The sequence below is a fragment of the Oenanthe melanoleuca genome, chromosome 1A (genome assembly GCF_029582105.1).
Source record: "Oenanthe melanoleuca isolate GR-GAL-2019-014 chromosome 1A, OMel1.0, whole genome shotgun sequence".
NCBI lineage: Eukaryota > Metazoa > Chordata > Aves > Passeriformes > Muscicapidae > Oenanthe > Oenanthe melanoleuca.
Genome location: NC_079334.1, coordinates 27,865,710 through 27,885,295, shown reverse-complemented (window position 1 = coordinate 27,885,295; position 19,586 = coordinate 27,865,710). Strand labels below are relative to the sequence as shown.

At 35.6% G+C, this 19,586-nt stretch overlaps 1 protein-coding gene across 6 annotated transcripts in view; it reads right to left on the bottom strand.

Moving 5' to 3' along the window:
* Window positions 1-19,586, bottom strand: part of NR2C1 (nuclear receptor subfamily 2 group C member 1) — a 41,984-nt gene that overhangs the window by 16,927 nt on the left and 5,471 nt on the right. For 2 of the 6 annotated variants that reach the window (XM_056510104.1, XM_056510123.1), the window contains exons 2-5: window positions 15,391-15,466; window positions 10,828-10,935; window positions 2,792-2,873; window positions 657-836 (exon numbers count right to left, since the gene is read on the bottom strand). In XM_056510104.1, the coding sequence (XP_056366079.1) occupies window positions 657-836; window positions 2,792-2,873; window positions 10,828-10,935; window positions 15,391-15,444 (424 nt within the window). In that variant the 5' untranslated portion in view covers window positions 15,445-15,466. Of the gene's footprint in view, window positions 1-656; window positions 837-2,791; window positions 2,874-6,256; window positions 6,488-10,827; window positions 10,936-15,390; window positions 17,189-17,217; window positions 19,179-19,586 lie in introns of those variants that run through there. The other 4 variants (XM_056510084.1, XM_056510074.1, XM_056510114.1 and 1 more) reach the window with 4 other exon arrangements.

Sequence of the window (19,586 nt, the reverse complement as noted above, 5' to 3'; positions counted from 1 at the left end):
AATGTCCACAGAAGTTCAAGAGGGTCAGTAAAATAAGTGCAGGATGACAAAGAGCAATACTGTACGTACTGCAACAGTGTCACAGTATTAGGTCTGAAGAATTTGTATTTTGTGTGATTTTCTGTGTATTTAGTATTCTGAAACTGCTTTGATATTGCAATACCACTACATCTAATATATGGAAAGTTAAAAAGGAACTTGGAATATGCAGGAACCAGTAAGAACTGAACTTTAGATCACTACAGATCTCCGCCTTGTGAATAACTGTATCTGCAGAGCTTTGCCAAAAGCGAACAGCAATTGCCAGTAATCTCAGTTGTGGAAAAACTGGAAGGAGGGTAGAGTTCAAAAAGTTTAGTAGTTTAATTTATACATAAAGTGGAACAGCACAAAAAATAAATGCAGACATGTTTGATATTTGCCATGTAGGAGTAACAACTCACATCACATTGGGATGGAGCTTATTAAGCTTTTAAAGCAAAACCTGGAAGCATTTAATACTTCTGATACACCAAACCCGCACAATTCTTTAAAGGCAAAAGATACAATGATTTAAGTATATGTAACCAAGATAACGATTTGTATCTACACAAAGCATATCTTTTGTAGCACGAAGTAGCTGCCAGGCAAAGTAGTTTGCTCTTACTCAGACTTACAGTCTTGTTTCATGCCAAAGGCGATGCATCTCTGCAGCCTGCAGTACTGGCAGCGATTCCGGTGGTGTTTGTTAATGACACAGTCCTTTGTTCCTCGGCAGGAATAAACTAAATTCTTCCGTATACTCCTTTTAAAGAACCCTTTGCATCCCTCGCAGGTTACTGCTCCATAATGACGCCCTAGTTACAAAAGAACAGAAAATATGACATTAATTTTACAGTACAATATTGGTTTTTTAGACTTTATATTTATTAAAGTATTATCTATTTTACCCAGAAAAGGAACACTTGTTTTTCCCCATGGGTTGCAGATCTTAAAATATATTTGGGCTATAAAACAACATAAAAAAGAAAGTGAACCATTTTTCTAGTTCAAAGCACTTAAACAGGATTTTACAAACAGGCGAGTTGCTTGTTAAATTATTTCCTTATCTGTTGACAGTAGTGTTAAAAAAGGCTAAGAAAACAGGTTAGTAAGAACACAGCAAAAAAAATATTTTAATTTATACATTTCTCTAGTAATTTTCCCCACAGATAAGCCCCATGATTGCTCATTACAAATTCAGCTGTTGAAATTGTTTGTGTATGGATTAAATCTAATGGAACCATGGCAAGTACAAACGTGGCACTTGACAGCATGAGGCAATCACTTCAAAGATTTACTTTCACCTTTCATTTGCTAACAGGAAAATGGTATGTCTGTAGTTCTTGCAATAAAACATCAATGAAAGAATAATCTAAAATAGCTACAAATTTTTTTTTTTAAAGACTAGTTCTGCAAGTTTTCTGTAAAAATTTCTAAGATATACTACAAAAAGTAAGTTTTAAAATTATTTTTAGAAGAATTATTATTTAGAATTATTTTGATTTTGCATTAAATAGAAACATTACTGAAAAGGATTGATGAAGGTATGCTTGGCAATTACAACAATTTTAATTTAGGAATCTTTGAAATACCTATGGCACATTACAAAATAAATCACAAATATGAACTAATTTAGGGAAAAACACTTTCAGATTCTTTCCTGAAATTTCTAGAAATTCTGACAGGTTTTCTAGACTCCTTTATCACAACTTTTTTTATCACTACTAAAATGTGATATTTCAAAAGCATCACATATATATTAAAAGAATAATGTCTGAAACATTTTAGTGGCAGCTGGATTATGGTTATTCATTATGCAAAGTACCAGGGCTGCTTCCTCACCTACTCTTTTGATGTAGCTTGGAAGCACCTGGAAAGCAATTTTCATGACAGTGCTTGTCACATGGGAGGCTCCCCAAAACCTGCAGCTGCTCAGAGGAACATGGCCCTCTCCCCAAAGTCATTACCACTGCCCAATATTCCAAGGCCAGCACAGGAGGAAAACCTCCTTGGATCTCCAGCCCCTAAAGGGAGACTCCAGCTCTCCTCTGGGGGGTCAGAGAAGTTTTAACAATTAGAACACACCAATCGGATCTTTACGTCAAGTTTGACGGAAATTTCCTTCAGATGGGTGAGGTCTGACAAGTATTTAGAGCTCTAGCAACAATATTTTTTATGTTAAACTTTGCTAAATTTTTTGGGGAAAAAAATTCAATACCTTTTACTTTCTAGCAAATTTGCTTCCTGCTGAAGAGAGACCTCATAGTGGTCTGCAGGTACCTCACAAGGGGAAATGGATGAACAAGCACTGACCTACTCTCTCTGGTGCCAGGACCCAAGGGAATGGCATGAAGCTGGTCAGGGAGATGTTAGGTTAGATGTTAAGAAAAAGGTTCTTTACCCAGAGGGTGGCTGGGCACTGGCACATGCTCCCCAGGGCAGTGGTCACAGCACGAAGCCTGACAGAGCTCAAGAAGCCTTTGGACATTGCTCTCAGACACATGGGGTGACTTTTGGGGTGTCCTGTGCAGGGATGGCCAGGAGGTGGACTTCAGTGATCCTTGTATGTCCCTTCCAACTCAGGATATTCTATGATTTTACGTAAAACAACAATAAATCCTATCCGTGGATACTAGAGTGCCATTTAGTGAAATGCTCCACCACATGTATAGAAATTTATACATATATATGCATGCAAACTTGAGAAGAATTTTAAACTGCTTTTATAAAATTGCATCACCTTAAAAAAAAAGAAAGAAAAAATAAATACCTGATGCTTTGTCTCCACATACAACACACAGATCAAACACTTTATTTAGGCCCTGTTCATTGGGGGAGTTGTCTGTTAAAATCTGAAAAAAAGTGCGAAAGAATTTAATTTTTCTTTTTCTCGCCATCTAGAAATAGTAAATATATCTCATGCTTGTGGTTTTTGTCTAAGATAGGGGACTAAATCTACAAAGTATCACGTTTTCTTGATTACATCTAATAGTCTTCAGAGACACAAAGTCACTACCTGCCATGCCACTGTGCTCCCTTTCAGGAGGGAACAAGAGTTTTACTTGTAATGCTTTTGGGAAGAATTCAAGATTTCATTTCTCTAAATACTATTTCTGCAAAATGGACTGACATTCTGAAAAACTTCTAGTATCTGCATACTTTTGCCTTTTCTTCAATTTTATATTTATATCCTAATGGCTCATCCATAGTAGAAGAGACGGAAGCACTAAACAGGCGGAACAAAAAAAATCCCTTGTAAAGGCTACTAGATCTACACAAGTTTATTAACTCCTTTTTTTATAATACACATAAATATGAACCAAAAGAAAATGTCTCTAGACACTACCATTAACTTCCAACTGGTATATAGCTTAGCTTTCAGTAACAGTTTGACATTATTAAAGTATTCTTGTCTCACTCATCTCTGGTACCTGTAAAGCTTTGTTAAGCACATAATTTAGAATTAGAATCCCAGTACTACAGAGCAGGCATCAGAACATTTCACTTAATCTTTGAAAACTATCTTACCACATGATAAATAAAGCACAGCAAAAGCTCCATTTAAAAAAGGAACACACAAATAACAAGTAACAACCAAACATCATCTTGATATAGAAAAGAAAAACATATTCTTCTCATTAAAAAGAGAATATAGTTTAGAAGCTTGAAGAGCTTTTAACTTCTACTATGCCTTAAAGGGAAGCCAGACTCCTTATTCTTGCTTCCTACACTCAGAACAGGACCTCTGATAAAATGGGAAGTAGCCAAAAGAGAAAGTACTCTCTCTTCCACACAGAAAATTCAGAAATTGTGCTTTTTAGAGTTTGGAACATAGTACAGATGATATATGCAGGGAAGTTTAACAAGCATACTTCTTTCTAGTTAGCCTTTTTAACAATACTGTCTCTGAGATTCATCTCTCAAGTTTTCCTAAAAAAAAAAATCAACCTTCTACAAAAAATAAGATGATGAGTTAAAAGAATATTAATCTTTTGATCCTTCAAAATTTCCAGTATTGTCATGTATTTTCATGGTCTTACATAAAACATATAAAAATAAATTCAAAGTCTTTCCATAAATTAAAGCTGCACTGAAATGGGAAGTTCCACATAAAGAAGGACTAAAGAATCTCCATGAGGAGAAAAAAACCCAACTCAGGGAACTTATTAACTGACCGTGAACATGAATAAAAATTTTTTATTAATATGATGATGAGGCACTCAAGTTAAAATAGATGATGGGAGAAAGGGTCTTGCCAAATGAGTGAATGTAAAGATAAGATACAATAACAGAGAGGCTTTTGGCAGAAGAAACAAATGGGCATTTCAAGGGAAGGCTACAGAAGAAGAAGAAAACACATGAAATTGCAGATGGAAAGGTAATTTGAGGGAGAAAACACAAAAGATCCCGAAGGGATGCAGGTGAACAATAAATGAATGGAAATACTCTGTATTTCATGAACTTTTAAAATGACAAAGGAAATCTCTACCCATATATATCAGCAGAAAACAGAACAATTTAACTGGAGTGACAGAATACTGTCACCTCTCAAACTGACCTAATTTGCCCAAATGATACAATCAGAAATACAGCTTTCAATTTTTTGTACAGATTTCCTCTTTTCCTGAATTTTGTCTTTTAAGCCAGTGTGAAAATTCTCATCTCTTAAGTTGTCTTTAAAAACAATTTTTATGTGGACTACTCATATTCCACTGGTTTATATTTTTGTTGAGGCTTATCTGAAATACAAAGTGTATGAGAACACTAAGCATGCTTCAATGCCTCTCAATAAGACTGGCTTTTGCTACTGGTTCCCTATTCATAGTAATCAAATTCTTTGGAGCAAGAACCTAGAATGTCCATTTGCAAAGAACTGTAAGTTTCAAAAACAGAAGTATTATATAATACAGAGAATCTTTCAAGTTTACACAATGTGTCGGTAGTGAATTGGGGGGTTGCTTCACAGAAGAGCACGAACTAAACAGTTTAAGGGTCTGCAGCTGAAAAGAGATTGCCTGAAAGAGGACTTCATAGTGATTTATAAACCTCACAAAAATGCTTAATAGTATCTTATAGTGCAAGAGACACCTAATTAAACACTTCTCTAAGATTGTCAAATCATCTAACATATTCTCTGCACACCATACAATACTATAGGGTATTATACAGACTAAAGCTTACATGGTCTATATAAATAATAAAAAAAGGTTGTTCAACTATAATAGCAGCTATCAAATATGATGGTCTTACTTCAGTATCCAAATCAGGAGGCTCCTCAGTATCATCAGCTAATGGAAGTAAAAGGATATGCTCAGAAAGATCATTATTTACTTGGCCATCTTTTAATATTTTTCCTTAAGCAGCTGTTGATGGTCATAATGTTTGATGTGGGACTAAATGGACTGCAGCTATCTGAACGTTGTCTGGCTTACCACTGATGCATTGTAACAGCAGCATCAAGGTAGGTGGGTGAATTATATGCAGTAACTATACTTTAGCTGGAGTGCAGTAACCTCCTACTTCATGCTAAAGGAGGTCACATCTCCCAACTCTTCTTGCATGTTCTTGACATTATTCTTCAGATCCTATCCCTGCCAGGCTGAGGATGTGGGACAGAAAACTTGGAAGTTGGAGGATGGCAACTAAGGAAGCAGCACATATACTGTGAATGGGCGTAAGGCACACTGTGGATCAGTTCAGGGAGTTACAATCCTGGATAGTTACAGTATCACTCAGTAAACTCAAAATCATTAGTTATTTTCTCAACCCCATGGAGTAATGTATTTCCCTACTAAATAGTCTGAGCACTGCTGTGGACTACAATTCACACAGTGGAACAGCAGTTGCAACAGTGTACAGAAAGGAAAATGAGCATAAGGGAATGTAAAGCGAGAGGGACAATGGAGGAAAGTTAATGTTTTCCAGCAATACACAAAAAGAGATGGAGAGTTTATGAGCAGAAATAAAGGACTGTTGGCATGGCAGAATCTGGAAATGACAATAAAAATAACTGTATTCTTCCTAATGTCATGAGCCAACATATAAATTTTAAAAGCAAGAAATTTACTAAAAAAAGCTTTTCCATAATTTTTAAGTATCCACAATGAGTCGTAGTGCAAGGAAAATTATACTTTAAAAAAATCAAAAAGGAGAACCCAGACAGACTTATTCGGAAATAAAACATCTTTTCTTATCCCATTTGAATGAAAAATATGAAATAAAGTGGGTTATCTACCTGGATGTGTTGTGCAGATATATCAGGGGATGCAAAAAACAGTTGGTTGACACCTGCAGCATCTGGAGTTGCTAGGATAACTTTTCCTGGAGTGGAATCTTGTCTGGCAAGGATCACCTTGCTTGGGGTAGAGCCATCATGATTTGTTAAGATGAACTGCTTGCCTGCTGAGCTCTGATCAAGTGCTGTAACAATCTGAATCTTCTGGCCCGTCTGCTGATCTGTGACAATCTAATAATACATTTATCTCAAATTGTTATGGTGATTTAAGTTAACTTTTTGGACCCAATCCGGGCACTTGAAGGAAATGGGAATTTTGCCTTTCACATTTGAGAAGCAGGATCATCTTCCCCTCCATCACACAAGAGCGAATTAAACTCAGGAAAAAACTTGGATTTTCACTGTATTTGAAACACATTCCAATCAAGGGTGTTTGAAGTCAAAACCTGCGTTCGTACTCAATTTTTACAACTGGTGCATGCTTTTATAACACTACTGAAACTCTTGACAATTCTAACATCCAGAACTCTGTAGTTGAGCCCTAAGACCCATCAGGTTATAAGAAATGTTAAATCTTGATTTCACTGCATTCTACATAAAGTGTTTGCAGCACCTCCAAGGTCTGGTTACTTAACAAAAAAATTCTTAAAACCACAAATGTAGACGTCCAAGTGGAAAAAAGTAAGCAGCAAACAGCAGGAAAAACAATTATATTTTTGCACCTGTATGTACATTTTAGACTCCATTTTGTGGGGACCTTTCTTTTACATATACATATCTAAATAAAGTAAGTGAAACATTGAATCTCTTTCCCTGTCTTTTTTCTTTTCTTTTTTTTTTTTAAAAGAAAAAACTGATTTTCATTTTATAATCAAGAACAGATCTACAGGGGGTATTTTCCATTTTATCCTTATTTCCAAGCACAAAAACAGCACAATTTTATTAAATAATCCTCCACTTTCTGCCAACTTTGTCAAAAGATTATAAACTTCAGAGAAAATAATCAAGATTCTTTATGTATATATTCTATTATAAACCTCCCTTTTATTCACTTCATTTCTCCTCAAAATGCCCACATGGAAAATTGCCTGGTTTATTCTAGAGACTAAGAAGAAATATCCTACAAAGACTGTTTCCTGCAAAGTATTTTGAATTACAGATCAAAAAAATAACTCTTATTAACTTATTTTTTAAACTATAGCCAAACATTTACTCTATCTACACATCTCCATCATTCATATTACAGATATGAATTTTACTTTTATTACAGATGACATTTATTTCATTGTCTAATACTTACCATAACTAGTTCCATAGTAACTGGGCTGCCAATATTAATTATATTTCCTAGGTGGAGAACCACGGCACAAAGAAACTGAACGAGGAGTGATTTCACGAGTTTTTTTATCAATTTTGCTATTGCACCTTCACACCAGGCTTAATATTTTCTCTAAATGCTCAATACCTGTGTACAGTTTGCATTTTTAAAAGATAAGCAGTGATGAGTATCCAATTTCAGCAGTTATAATGCAATATTGCCACTTTCAAATATTCAGAAAGCCTGAGTTCCAATACACAAAATTAATGGCTTTCCTTCAGGTGGCCTTATGCTCTTAACATTTTAATATATCAAATTTTAACCTTTTTCTATGCAAAATACTATTAAAAGCATATCTAAGAGAAAAGTGCAGGTAAAATGATAAAATTCTAAATTTTAAAGAACAAAAACTATCATGGGATTTGAGGTGTATCATGAGAAGACAATGCTAAAGCATTGACAACAATCAGTATGATAAATTTTCTATTCAATTTTTTCATATATCCCCATGTCTGGGACCACAAACAGCTACAGCAGACCCTTATTTCTTCTTTAAATTCCTTTATGCTGGTTCTGTATTCTTCAGAAGACAAACTTCCTTGCCCTTTTAATTTCCATCATTCCTTAATTTCTTTTTCCTTGTTCTATTTTCCTTAATTTACAATCTTTATTTCTCCTGTGTAATTTTTGGCTATTTTCAAAGTAGCTGCTATTCTGTTCCCCTTCTTTTCAAACATCTATTTTATTTGGATTAGGAGAAATCCAATGTATGTTATTCTCAACAGGGTGCATAGATGTACAAAAGCCAAATAGAACATTGTGATGTTTTTTGAATTTCCAGACCTGCTTATTGAAAGATACTTTTAGCTAAAATCTGTCTCCCTATCAAATCTTAAAAGCACAACTGTTTGTACACCAAAAAAGGTATATACTCCATCTAGTTAGGTTTATATAAAGTATATTGAAAAAACAGCATGTCCCAAGCAGTAAAGACACAAACCTGAACTACAGCTGAAATTATTTTTGGGACATATATACTAAGTTATCTTTTTTCCTATTGTAGCCCAGCTGTGTATCTAAAAAAATATATGTATTTGTAGATAATAAATAGGGTTCCTGCAATTCTAGGAGGATCCCCAGGTAGTTTTCACTACGTGATATGGTAGGTATAGTGTTACATTAATATCCTTACAAAGCTATTCAACCTGCATAAGTGATTTCTGCAGCTACAAGCATTTGACAACTGACAGAGGCATAAAACAGTTTAAACAATTAAGCACGTTCAGTCTGCAGGTAACTTATGGCCATACACTTGCAAAACCTCCACCTACACTGCAGGGGACACTGAAAAGTAGAGCAGTTCACCACAGTACAACAACCTAAATGTCAAGGTGAGAGAAAAAATATAATCAGATGGAAGAGGAAAACCACTTATCTTCTGACCACGAATCCACCATGGATCATGGAACAGCACATTATCTTTCCTAACAAGCTGAAACTCAATATTGCTAAAACAATAATATTATAAAACAGGACAATATCAATTCAGGATTGACTACATAAAAATACACTAACCTCATGTATTTCATTTAAGCACCCTGATGATAATGGAAGATATTATTTTCCTTTATTGCTTTCAAGCCTTGTCTGTTAACAAGTTCTGAATTCCATTTGAACATCATTTCAATAAATTAAACACCTCAGTAACTGTGTGTTCCTATTTTACAAAAAAGAAAATGTCTAAACCCAGACAGCTAATACATCAGTTTATAACAGCCAATTTTGTGCAGAAATGCCTGTTGAACAAATTCAATTTTTCTCCCAGAAGAAATGCTAGCATTCCCTAAGACGAGTGACTAATAAAACATGTTTTAAAGAACCTTTTACTGAGAATTTTCTATTTCAATATTCCAGATAATTAGGCTCATTTAATAATAATAAAGGAAAAAATATTGATTGAAAATATATACTCAAAATTATTCAGTGTAACATTTATGGTGGACATTTCACTGAGATACATTTATTCCTACAAACTACTTTGCTCTTCACATAAATTCTTCTCTAAGCAAAGTTTTTATTACTAAGTTTTTATTCTAGTGATATGTTTATAGATGTCTCTTGCAGGAAGGATGAGTGTTTTGGTTGAGTTCCACACATATCAAGAGACAACAACCAAAGGGCTTACCATCCTTTTTGTAGACAGAATGGTGGTTAATTGGTTAATTGATGAACATAAATTAATTAATAAAAGGTACAGCTGTACACAAAGTGCAGAAATGGAACGGAGGTAGCTGAAAGAGTGAAGACCTACAGCATTGGTAAGACGGATACCACAACTAGAGCACAGGTACTAAATCTAAGAAAACCCATCATGTATGGGTTTGGTTGTGAAGAGCCTTGGAAGATTGAAAGCTTTAACATAATGAACCAAAACAGGAAAAAAAAACAGAGGACAATGTTTTAGAGTGAAGCTGGTAAAAGTAAAAGCAGCCAAGATTATAGTAGCAGCTGGCTAACTTAAATGTGTGCTTATATATATCTCTGAGAATATTTTTTACATTTATTCTGCAATTGATGTTTTTCTCTACAATGAAAATTAAAAATAAAAATTACTTGTACTGACTTCTAAGGCATAAAATATACATTTAATTCCCCAAATCTTCCAATTCTTCTTATACATATTTCTATGTTGATTTAAGTAACTACATTGCTAAAAATGTCACTACTCTCACTTCAACTGGAGGTTATTACTTGGCTAGGATATGGATTATCATACCAAAACATACAACATAGGTTGGGACAACAAAAACCAGTATTCTTCTCAGACATTAAGTTCTCTGCACTTTTTCATGACTTCAAAGATACCATGCAGTATTTCACTCCCTGCTTCTGCTCCAAAACGTAGAAACCCTCCAACTTTAACTACCAAATCAACAATATATTCAACTTTCAAGGAATAGCTTCACTTACAAAAAGTATTTTTCTGTTCAGTGATTCAAAGTTTTTGTAATGTTAAAATCCTTAAAATTTCTTTCCAATTCTTGGAAAAAAAAAAAAAAAAGAAAAGAAAAAAGAGAAGAAAAGGCTAGAATGATGTTTTATTCCTGTTTACATAGAAAGGGTCTTTGCCATCCAGGGCTGAATATTTATATTAAAGCAAGTAACATGATGAAGACAACAAAGAACTGCATGTGAAAACTGGCAGAAGCAAATAGTTCATCTCTGCTTTTGAAATGCATCAGATGAAGCATACCTGTATGCGCTGGGATAAAGAGAGGCCCGAGTCTGCAGGGACAATCTGTATCCGCTGTGGTGTCCCATCCATTAGTGCTTGTGTACCACCTTCCTGGGAATGTGCAACCTACAAAGAAGAAACAAAGGTAATGGACTGACAAGGAATATACTGTGTTAATGGATGCACTGCCTTAATGGATTAAACCTTAAAGGTTTCATCAACTTCTAATTTCTCTGAACAAGGCCATGGAAAGTCTATCTTATTCTATAAAAATGTGAATGCTTGTAGTCTAATTCAACACCTTCATTTTTCTAATTAGAAAATTCTGCTTTAAACCCATTTTGTAATACTTCCCAATGCGAAATTTACAAACACTTTAAGTAAAGCAATTAATTGTTGATAAGTCCATGTATGTCAATCAAACTGAATATTTACTACTATTGATGTTTATGAGACAATACCTACCATCACAGCTGTGCTACGTTTGCAATAAATGCTCTTTAATGGCTCGCTTGAAGCGACAGAAGGGGTTTTGTATGTAAACACAGCAACTGGCATTTCCAATTTTTCTATTAAAGAATTCTATACCGAGGAACTATTAACAAAGGTAGGGAAAACTAATAAATTGTATGAAGCTTGCAAACAGTGTATCTAGATTGTATTAAATTTTCTGTGTGAATGCTCTCAGACACAATTCATGGAAATGTTTTAACAATTATCAATATTTTACAAATTCTTCACATCCCACAGCCAATGACATATGGGGAAAGATATTACTCATTACATTCATTATCCCTCAATAAAAATTAAGGACAGCTGCTATTTGTGGAGGCTTTATCAGAAAGGCCAGATTTTTTGCAGTACAAAGAGAATTTATCTTCAGAGAGTTTACAGACACCTTCAAATGGAAAATTTTGTCTTAAATTCCCAGGTAACTCCAAAACATTTTTGCTATTAAAATCTGCCTGCAACATCCTGCAAATCTGTATTACCAACAATTCCCAGTATTTACATACAACTACTCCTCTGTCCCTGATTGCCACTCTCAATTAATATAGAGAATATATATATATTGCAGTAAAGGTACTATTTCGTAACAGTTTGTGAGGGTTTTTTGTTCCTCCTGGATCAGCTTCCCGATTTTGCAGCTATACCATTATCTAAATGCTAGTACCAGCAGACAAAAGCAGGCCAGAACACGCAGCTGGAGGTCAGTATGACAGGGGGAAAGGGTGGAGGGTAAGACTTCCCCTTATAGCAAAAATACAAACTCCCATGAGCCTATCTTGATTTTAAAATTTTGCCCAAAAAGGTGTTACTTTTGGTAACAGTCTCATAATCTACTTGCTCCTCTCCCCTCATTGTGGTAAGAAAAACTGGCTGGTTAGTCTTTCCATGATCTGGAACAGGACACCGATGCAGGCTGAAAAGCAGCCCAGCAAACAAAGGCTATTCTTAGCACGGATCAAACCTTCAATCCAGTCTCCACAATGCTCAGAAACAGATCACAGCAAATGAGTGAGGCCAAGCTGCTGGGGAGATTGCTTAAGCTGCCAGCATTACCAAAGAAATGCTTGTCAAACTACTGCCCAAACCATTTCTGGACACTGCTTTCTAAAAATACTCCTGTTTTCTGAGTACAAGTACTTTTAAACAATTCATCCACTTCTTTGCTTAAGTAAAGGACAAAAAACTATTCATTACCCAGCAGCATTTTCATTTCAAGAGAGGTACTTTCAAGCACTGAAGTTCTGCATCAGCCACTCAAATTGGTACACGTGGTGGCTCAGAAGCAAATAAAGTTTTATGTGCATTTACTTTTGCTTTACAAAATAAGCTACATATTATAGAACTGCTTTACATTTGCTCCCTTAAAATGTCATGATCCACAAGTTGTGTAAGGTAAAACTGCTTTTTAACCCCACAAAATGTCAGCTTGACAGTTTTATTCTATGCAGAATATAAGATTTTTATTGCAGTTAATACTGATAAGAGCAACTGCAAACTTTGTTAAAAATTGTAAAAATTGTTTCAACAACTACGTAGCTTTCCTCTGTTACAGTAAACTGGCAGGACTCTGGAAATGAACAACCATAAATTTACTGTACCCAGCCACAGATTAAAGAAAGAAGAATGCTGCAGGTTCTTGGCAGGTACCTTCCCTACATGAATCAAGAAATGTGGTCTTGATGTAGAAATAGGAATTATCTCTCACTGAGCAAAAGATGACTAGCAGATGGCAGAATCTGAGCAACGACAATCACTGCACAATGACCCATATAGACAGGGTTATATTCTGCTTCAATGTATTGCTTCCATGCAAAAAGTCCTAAATTACCAAAAGCATGTTTATGAACACCACTGTAAAATTGTTGGTGGTAATCTTGTGATTTAAAATGCTCCATAAACAACAACTGATATTATAAAAAAATCAAAATCTATGTACAAAAGACTTCTGACCATTATTTCAATGATACACAAAAGCATTTTCATTCTCCTTAATATTGGAACACCTTTTCCCTTCAGGTTCTACTCATGTAATTTTTTGTAAATTCTATTAAAACTACTTGAACATCCAAGAGAATCGTAAATGTTACCAAAATACTGCTGAAGTTCTCTAGATCTTAAACTATGATTTTTCAGTGCTTACAGAGATTAGGAATGCCACCAAGAAATTACAGCCTGTAGGTATGCAGCAATGTAAACTATTGCATGGAGGCCCCTGTGAGACTGCCTTCTTTGCTGATTCCACCTTTCAGACAGCACACTCATCCATGGCATAAACTGTTGACAATAATTTTGGCTTAAGGAGTCCCAGCTTGCACTGCCCTCAGGGACACTTTTCAGTCTTTCCAACCATGTGCCTGGTTGGGCTGCAACTTGTAGGAAATAAGGGCACTGATGACAACCAACAGGGAAATGACCTTCCTCCACTATGCTGTAGTTAATATTTTTCCTAGTTTTGTCCACTGGATGCTGACACATAGAGCTTACATGAGCAAGACTAGCATAAAAATAAGTGAGAATAAGTGGCTAAGGGAGGATTGGGGAATGGTTAAGCTGCCAAATACAGTGTGACCGTCTCAGACACAGCAAAACCTTGCTAAAGGACAAATCCTAACCTACCCTGCTGACAAAACAGCCAGGAAAACTGTAGAGCTGTCATTTCCACAAACAGGAGCAACTACAGCTCTCTGCAGCACTGCACCTTCACTCTGTCTGTTTTCTCCCGTCTTCCTTTGGCTATCAGCAATATTCTTTGTGCTGCCTCTGGTACTCATTGGTGCCTTCTCAGACCCTACTCCGCTAATCCAGCAGAAACCCTTCCACTTGTTTTGGCTGGGTTATTAGCTTGCTGTTGGTGGGGAAATTAAAAAGGAAAGAAACAGAAAAACGACCCTCTCTCCCCCATGGTATGAGATACCAAGTCAGTTCAGCGTCTCCTGGAATCACATTATGAAACTGAAAAACAACTCCACAGAGGCTAAACTCCATCATCACACCATCCTCTGAATGGAATCTACACTTCAGCTAGCTTTGACTAGCCTTGTACTGTCAAAAAGAAACAAATATAAACAGGAAATACAGTCCTATTTAGACCTCAACAAAGAATTATAGTCCCAAAGAAAACTGCATTAAACGTAAGTTCTTGCCTAATAAAGAGGACAAGCGACAAAAAGAAAACATCATACATCCCATAAACCACTCACGTCCTTTTGAGCTAGCCTTAAAAACATTCACATGCTACCAAAAAAAAAAAAAAAAAAAAAAAAAAAAGCTGTGAGAATTTATTATTTATTCAGAGTAGAATTAACCATCCCATCCCTCACTTCTCCTTCTGAAATCAAGGCTGAGAGGAAATAAAATTACTTGAGAAGTAAATCCATGTCTAAACACAAATCCAAGAGTGGATATTTCAAGCTAAAGAGTAACATTTATTTAAGACAAATAAATTACCTCCCCAATCTAATTTAAAGTGGTGCTACTTTTAAATATGTTATGCTGAAACTTTCTAGATACTATGTATACTCATATCCACACGCAAACTATCTGTGCAGCTCTCTGGCTGCAGTACACAGATCCTGCACACAGGTCACAATGAACCAAAACTAGAAATCAGCAGGAACAGTAGCTTAATCTTTCTTTTGACAAGAACAAGCACATACATCTAAAAGTGAAGAACATGACAAAACTTTACTAGTGAAAACAAAAAAGGCAAATTAAGTAATTGCATAGTTGCAAAGTAAAAGCTGTGTCCTGACTATTTTAACTAGAAGTGAGTAAAGCAATTGCACAACCAGATGGCTCTCTGAAAACCACTACAGGCCAGTCAGCAAGCTGAAACCCAGTGACTTAGTAGAAACACTGCTAGACTGTTCTTAATTTCTGTGGGGTGAACTTTGGCAAAAAAGGCATTGCAGCACAACTTTAAAATGCACAGTAGGTTCTTCTGCCTCCTGAGGGAAGTGTCCAGAAGCCCTGTCTGTACAAAATATTGTCTCTTGTGATTTTGGTTTTTACATATCAGTCTGTTGATTTTATTACTCAATTTGTCTTAAAAAGGACTCAAAATTTATGTACCTCTCCCATTTGCTGTTCAAAAATTTGATGGGCCAGTTCCTCTATGGTTGCCATGATCTTTAATCACCAGAATTTCCTGTCAAAGAAAGGAAAGAAGATGCTTAACATCTATAGTTTCAAAAGTAAAAATAACCTGGGGAAAATATAGTTCACATAAGTGCGTTCACAGTTATATTAAGATGACATCCCTGCAGAATTTATAGTTGGCTTATACTAGAAAAATAATTAATTTGTTATTTGAAAACTTCGTAATGTTTTATTTAAGTAACTCACACAGAGACTTCCTGTTTTTTCTCTTCTGCTTTTCCAACGAACAACAATATAGTAAAATCATTTGAGAACAAAAGTCTATTTCTGACCATGACATCAGGAGGTACTTATTTAACATTTAAAAACTGGAACACAGACAGTTTTATTAATGCAAATCAAGAGGGGCAAATCTAACTTCTTCTAAACTCATACAGATTTTTTAATATTAACAAGAGTGCTTGAAGGTCAATTTTTTAATTTACAGGAGGCAGTGCATGGGACACAGAAGAAAAGTGTTTTTAAAAAAAAAAAAAAAGATGCTGTTTCATTATCAATACTGTAGCTACAGCACAAACCCAAATCTTCATAAGAATTTTGTGGGGTTTAACAGATACTGCTACACTGATGGAGTAAAAAGGATTCAGATGCATGCCTTGTTTATTTGGCAAGGCATATATTATATTATCTACAGAAAAATATTCACTAGGCAGCACGTAAAAGGAGCATTCACAAATTATAAAGCACTGTGCAAAAATTTTTCTGACAAAAGCGAATTGAAGACACTGCAATATCTACTTCTTGCATGAACAAAGACAGTAGTCTTAACACTAATACTGGTTTTCATTCTTTAACTCTTCTGGAACTCCTCAGAATTATCTCCTCCTCAGACAATCTCGAAGCTTCCCCAATGAGCCATGCAAATAAAAAATTTAACTCTCTTTTAACTCAAATTTAACTCAAGCTAATTCTGTTCTTAAACTTGTAAAGAGAAATCTTTTTTGACTTGAGCAAGAGCTGCAGTCCTTAGAGGTGTGCCCAATGGTATACTAAAGCCTAATTAATGTGTGAAAGGGAAAATATAGAAATATTTGTGCACTGCAGACCATTCTAAATCACTCACTGGCATGCTGCATTATTAGTTAAATTAGGACAAAAGATAACAGGCGTATAAAGATATTATACTGAAGCTTATGCTGAAAAGCATTATCTCCTAGGAAGATCTAGATGTCAGCATCCTTGCAGGAGCACTCTATTAGCCCACTTCTGCATCTAGTGAGCTGCAGCATAATCACTATTCAAAGAGCACTTGGAATTTTCAAGGCAGGCAATGTGTCTTTCAATATTTTCTTCTTCTAAATAAAATAACAGCAACAAAATATTGTACTGTTTACATATAGAGTGCCAGAAATGAGTGCTACTTCATTACAAAATAACAACAAAATCACTTTGAGGTATTAATCTGCACCAGCTAGCTGGTTCTCCTAAATCAAATGCGACTGCCCTCACACTCAAGATGTATTAGTAAAACAATTTAGCTTGAAAACTGAAAGTGATTTAAACTGACATGTTTCACCTTGGAGTAAAGCAGTGAAGGAATACATATGTATTCAACTATGATACACCAGCTGCAGGGAAACTGGCTCTCAGAGAGGCATAAACCAAGCACTGAATTTTTGAAACTTACCTAAAAGAGACTTATTTGAACTACATTTGCATGAACATAGGACATCAAATATGCAAACAAGACTGAACTCTTATGATGAAGAGGAACCTGAGAAAAGGTTGAACCTGTCCTACCTCTTCATGCTGTCCAGAACATGCACAAGGAGATTCAACTTATAGATGCAGAACCAATTGTCAAAGCTACACAAATCATCTGAGTTTGAGCATCAATCCCCCTATCCACTAGAAGCAGCATCTAAAAGCAGGTGTTTTGACAGAAGGCAGACATTAGACTTCCTCTTAAATGCATTAAAATGCATTTATTGCTTTCCTGTTCAGTCTTCAGACTCAAAATGCTACCAAAATCTTTTTGTCTGTAAGTTACATATTGTTAGTTTATGTCCCTAGTAAATGAATTAGTGAGCCTTCTTGACAAGACTCAGAAGTATTTTTAAATGTATCACTATCATGTTAGTATAAACTGGGTGATTCTGGCATCATCAAGTCCAATGGTGTTCCATTGCTACTTTAGACAAGCACACTGTAGGCCACCACTGGAGTGGAAAAACTTTCATTAGTTTGCACCAAATAAAACCCCTCCTCAACTTCTTCCTCAGCTTTTATGTACCAGAGTTTTCTCAATGGTTTAGTAAAAATAACTTACTAAATATTTAGTTCTTAAAGTATTTCAGGCATACTTTAAACAGGTCAGGAAACATTCCCATGAGTGCAGACAACAATTTTGAGGGTTGGTAGTTAGAAGCACTAACCTCTCTACTAGTACAATTCAGTTATACCCAGAAGACATCACTACTTAACTTACTCTTCTCCAGGGACAAAAGTTATACAACTTTAATTGTCCTAGTAGGAGGTTCCTATTAATAGTATTTTTAAATATTACACCAGTGTAGACTAAGGACTTTAAAAGTAGTAGCAGTAAGTATATTTCTTTATGCTTCAATGCTCAATTTAATATAAATGACAATTTCTCTCATTTTATTATATTACACTATTGGTATAGCTGCCTTGATTCACTATTAAATGCCTTGATTCTGAAGTAATACCCTTTAAATGAGTAAGAGCAAACCACATCATGCATTCACAGCATGAAGATACAACATGAGAAAATTCTGTCCATTCCAAAGATCTTCAGTTTACTTTGGAAAGAAGTGTCATACTCCTGACCAGTTTTACTGATACAAAAGCAATGTTGGTAAAATTTTAGTAGTTAAACTTACCCTGCTGGCATCGTTAAACCAGTTTGTATGTATGGAATGAATAATGATTCTTCTTATTACTATGTATGGGATGTGTCTTAATACAGGGGTCTTTCCTAGATGAAATCAACCTGTTAAACTAATGAAGTTACACAAGCATGTTCTAGATACTTTAGAGGTACAGGTACATTAACTAGTTATGACTGCACAAGTTACTTTGAACTTTACTTTTTGTTCTTTTATCAGTGTTCTGGTTTTGACTGGGGGAAAGTTAATTTTCTTTGCAGTAGCTGGTACAGGGCTGTGTTCTGGACATGTTATGAACACAGGGCTGATAACAGAGATGTTTTTGCTATTTCTGAGCAGTGCTTACATGCAGCCAAGACCCTTTCTGCTTTTTTGTACTGCCACACTGGTGAGGAAGTTGGAGGTACATGGGAGATGCGTGGCAGATACAGCCACGACAGTCTATACCATATGACAACATGCTCAATATATAAAACTGTAAAGAGGAAGAAGGAGACAGAACAATGGCATTTGTCTTCCCAAGTAACCATTCCACATGGTAGGGCCCTGCCATCACAAAGGATATTCAGCTAGCAACCTGCCTGTTAAGTGGATACAGTGAATTATTCCTTGGTTTGCTTTGCTTGTCTGTGTGACTTGTGCTTTCTCTATTGAACTGTGCTTATCTCAATCTGTGAGTTTTCCAGCTTTTACCCTTCTGATTTTCTCCCCAGCCCACTGGAGGGGGAGCAAGCGAGTGCTGCCTGGGGTTAAACCATGACATACAGTAAAAACAAATACAGGAAGGTCAACATGACTTTTTAGGAAAGCTCCAAAAGTTAGCATAACAGAAAACTACCTGCAAAAGAAGAGGAAACAATCTCTCTCTGTAGTCATACTGCTTCAGTACTGAATGATTTCAATACACCTCAAAGTCAACTAAGAATTTTAGCTCAGGTCACCACATTGGGCTTACAGGTACACTGTATCTTAAAATGGAAACTAGTCCCTACTTCCATTATCAAACTAATCATATACTAATTAAGAATTCAGCAGAGCCTGTGCCAAAGTTGTTCAATAACTTCCTACACATAAAATAGAATGTACTTAATGATCCCTCTATGATTAAGCGTGCCTGAGTTAGTGCTTAAATAAGTTAAAGAACCCCCCAGATTCCTTTATACATTAAAGCAGTTTTCTGCAATGCTTAATAGATAATAAATTAAGCAAAGGAACTCAAACACATTTGTGAAACAAATTATGCTACTGTGCTCAGTGCAG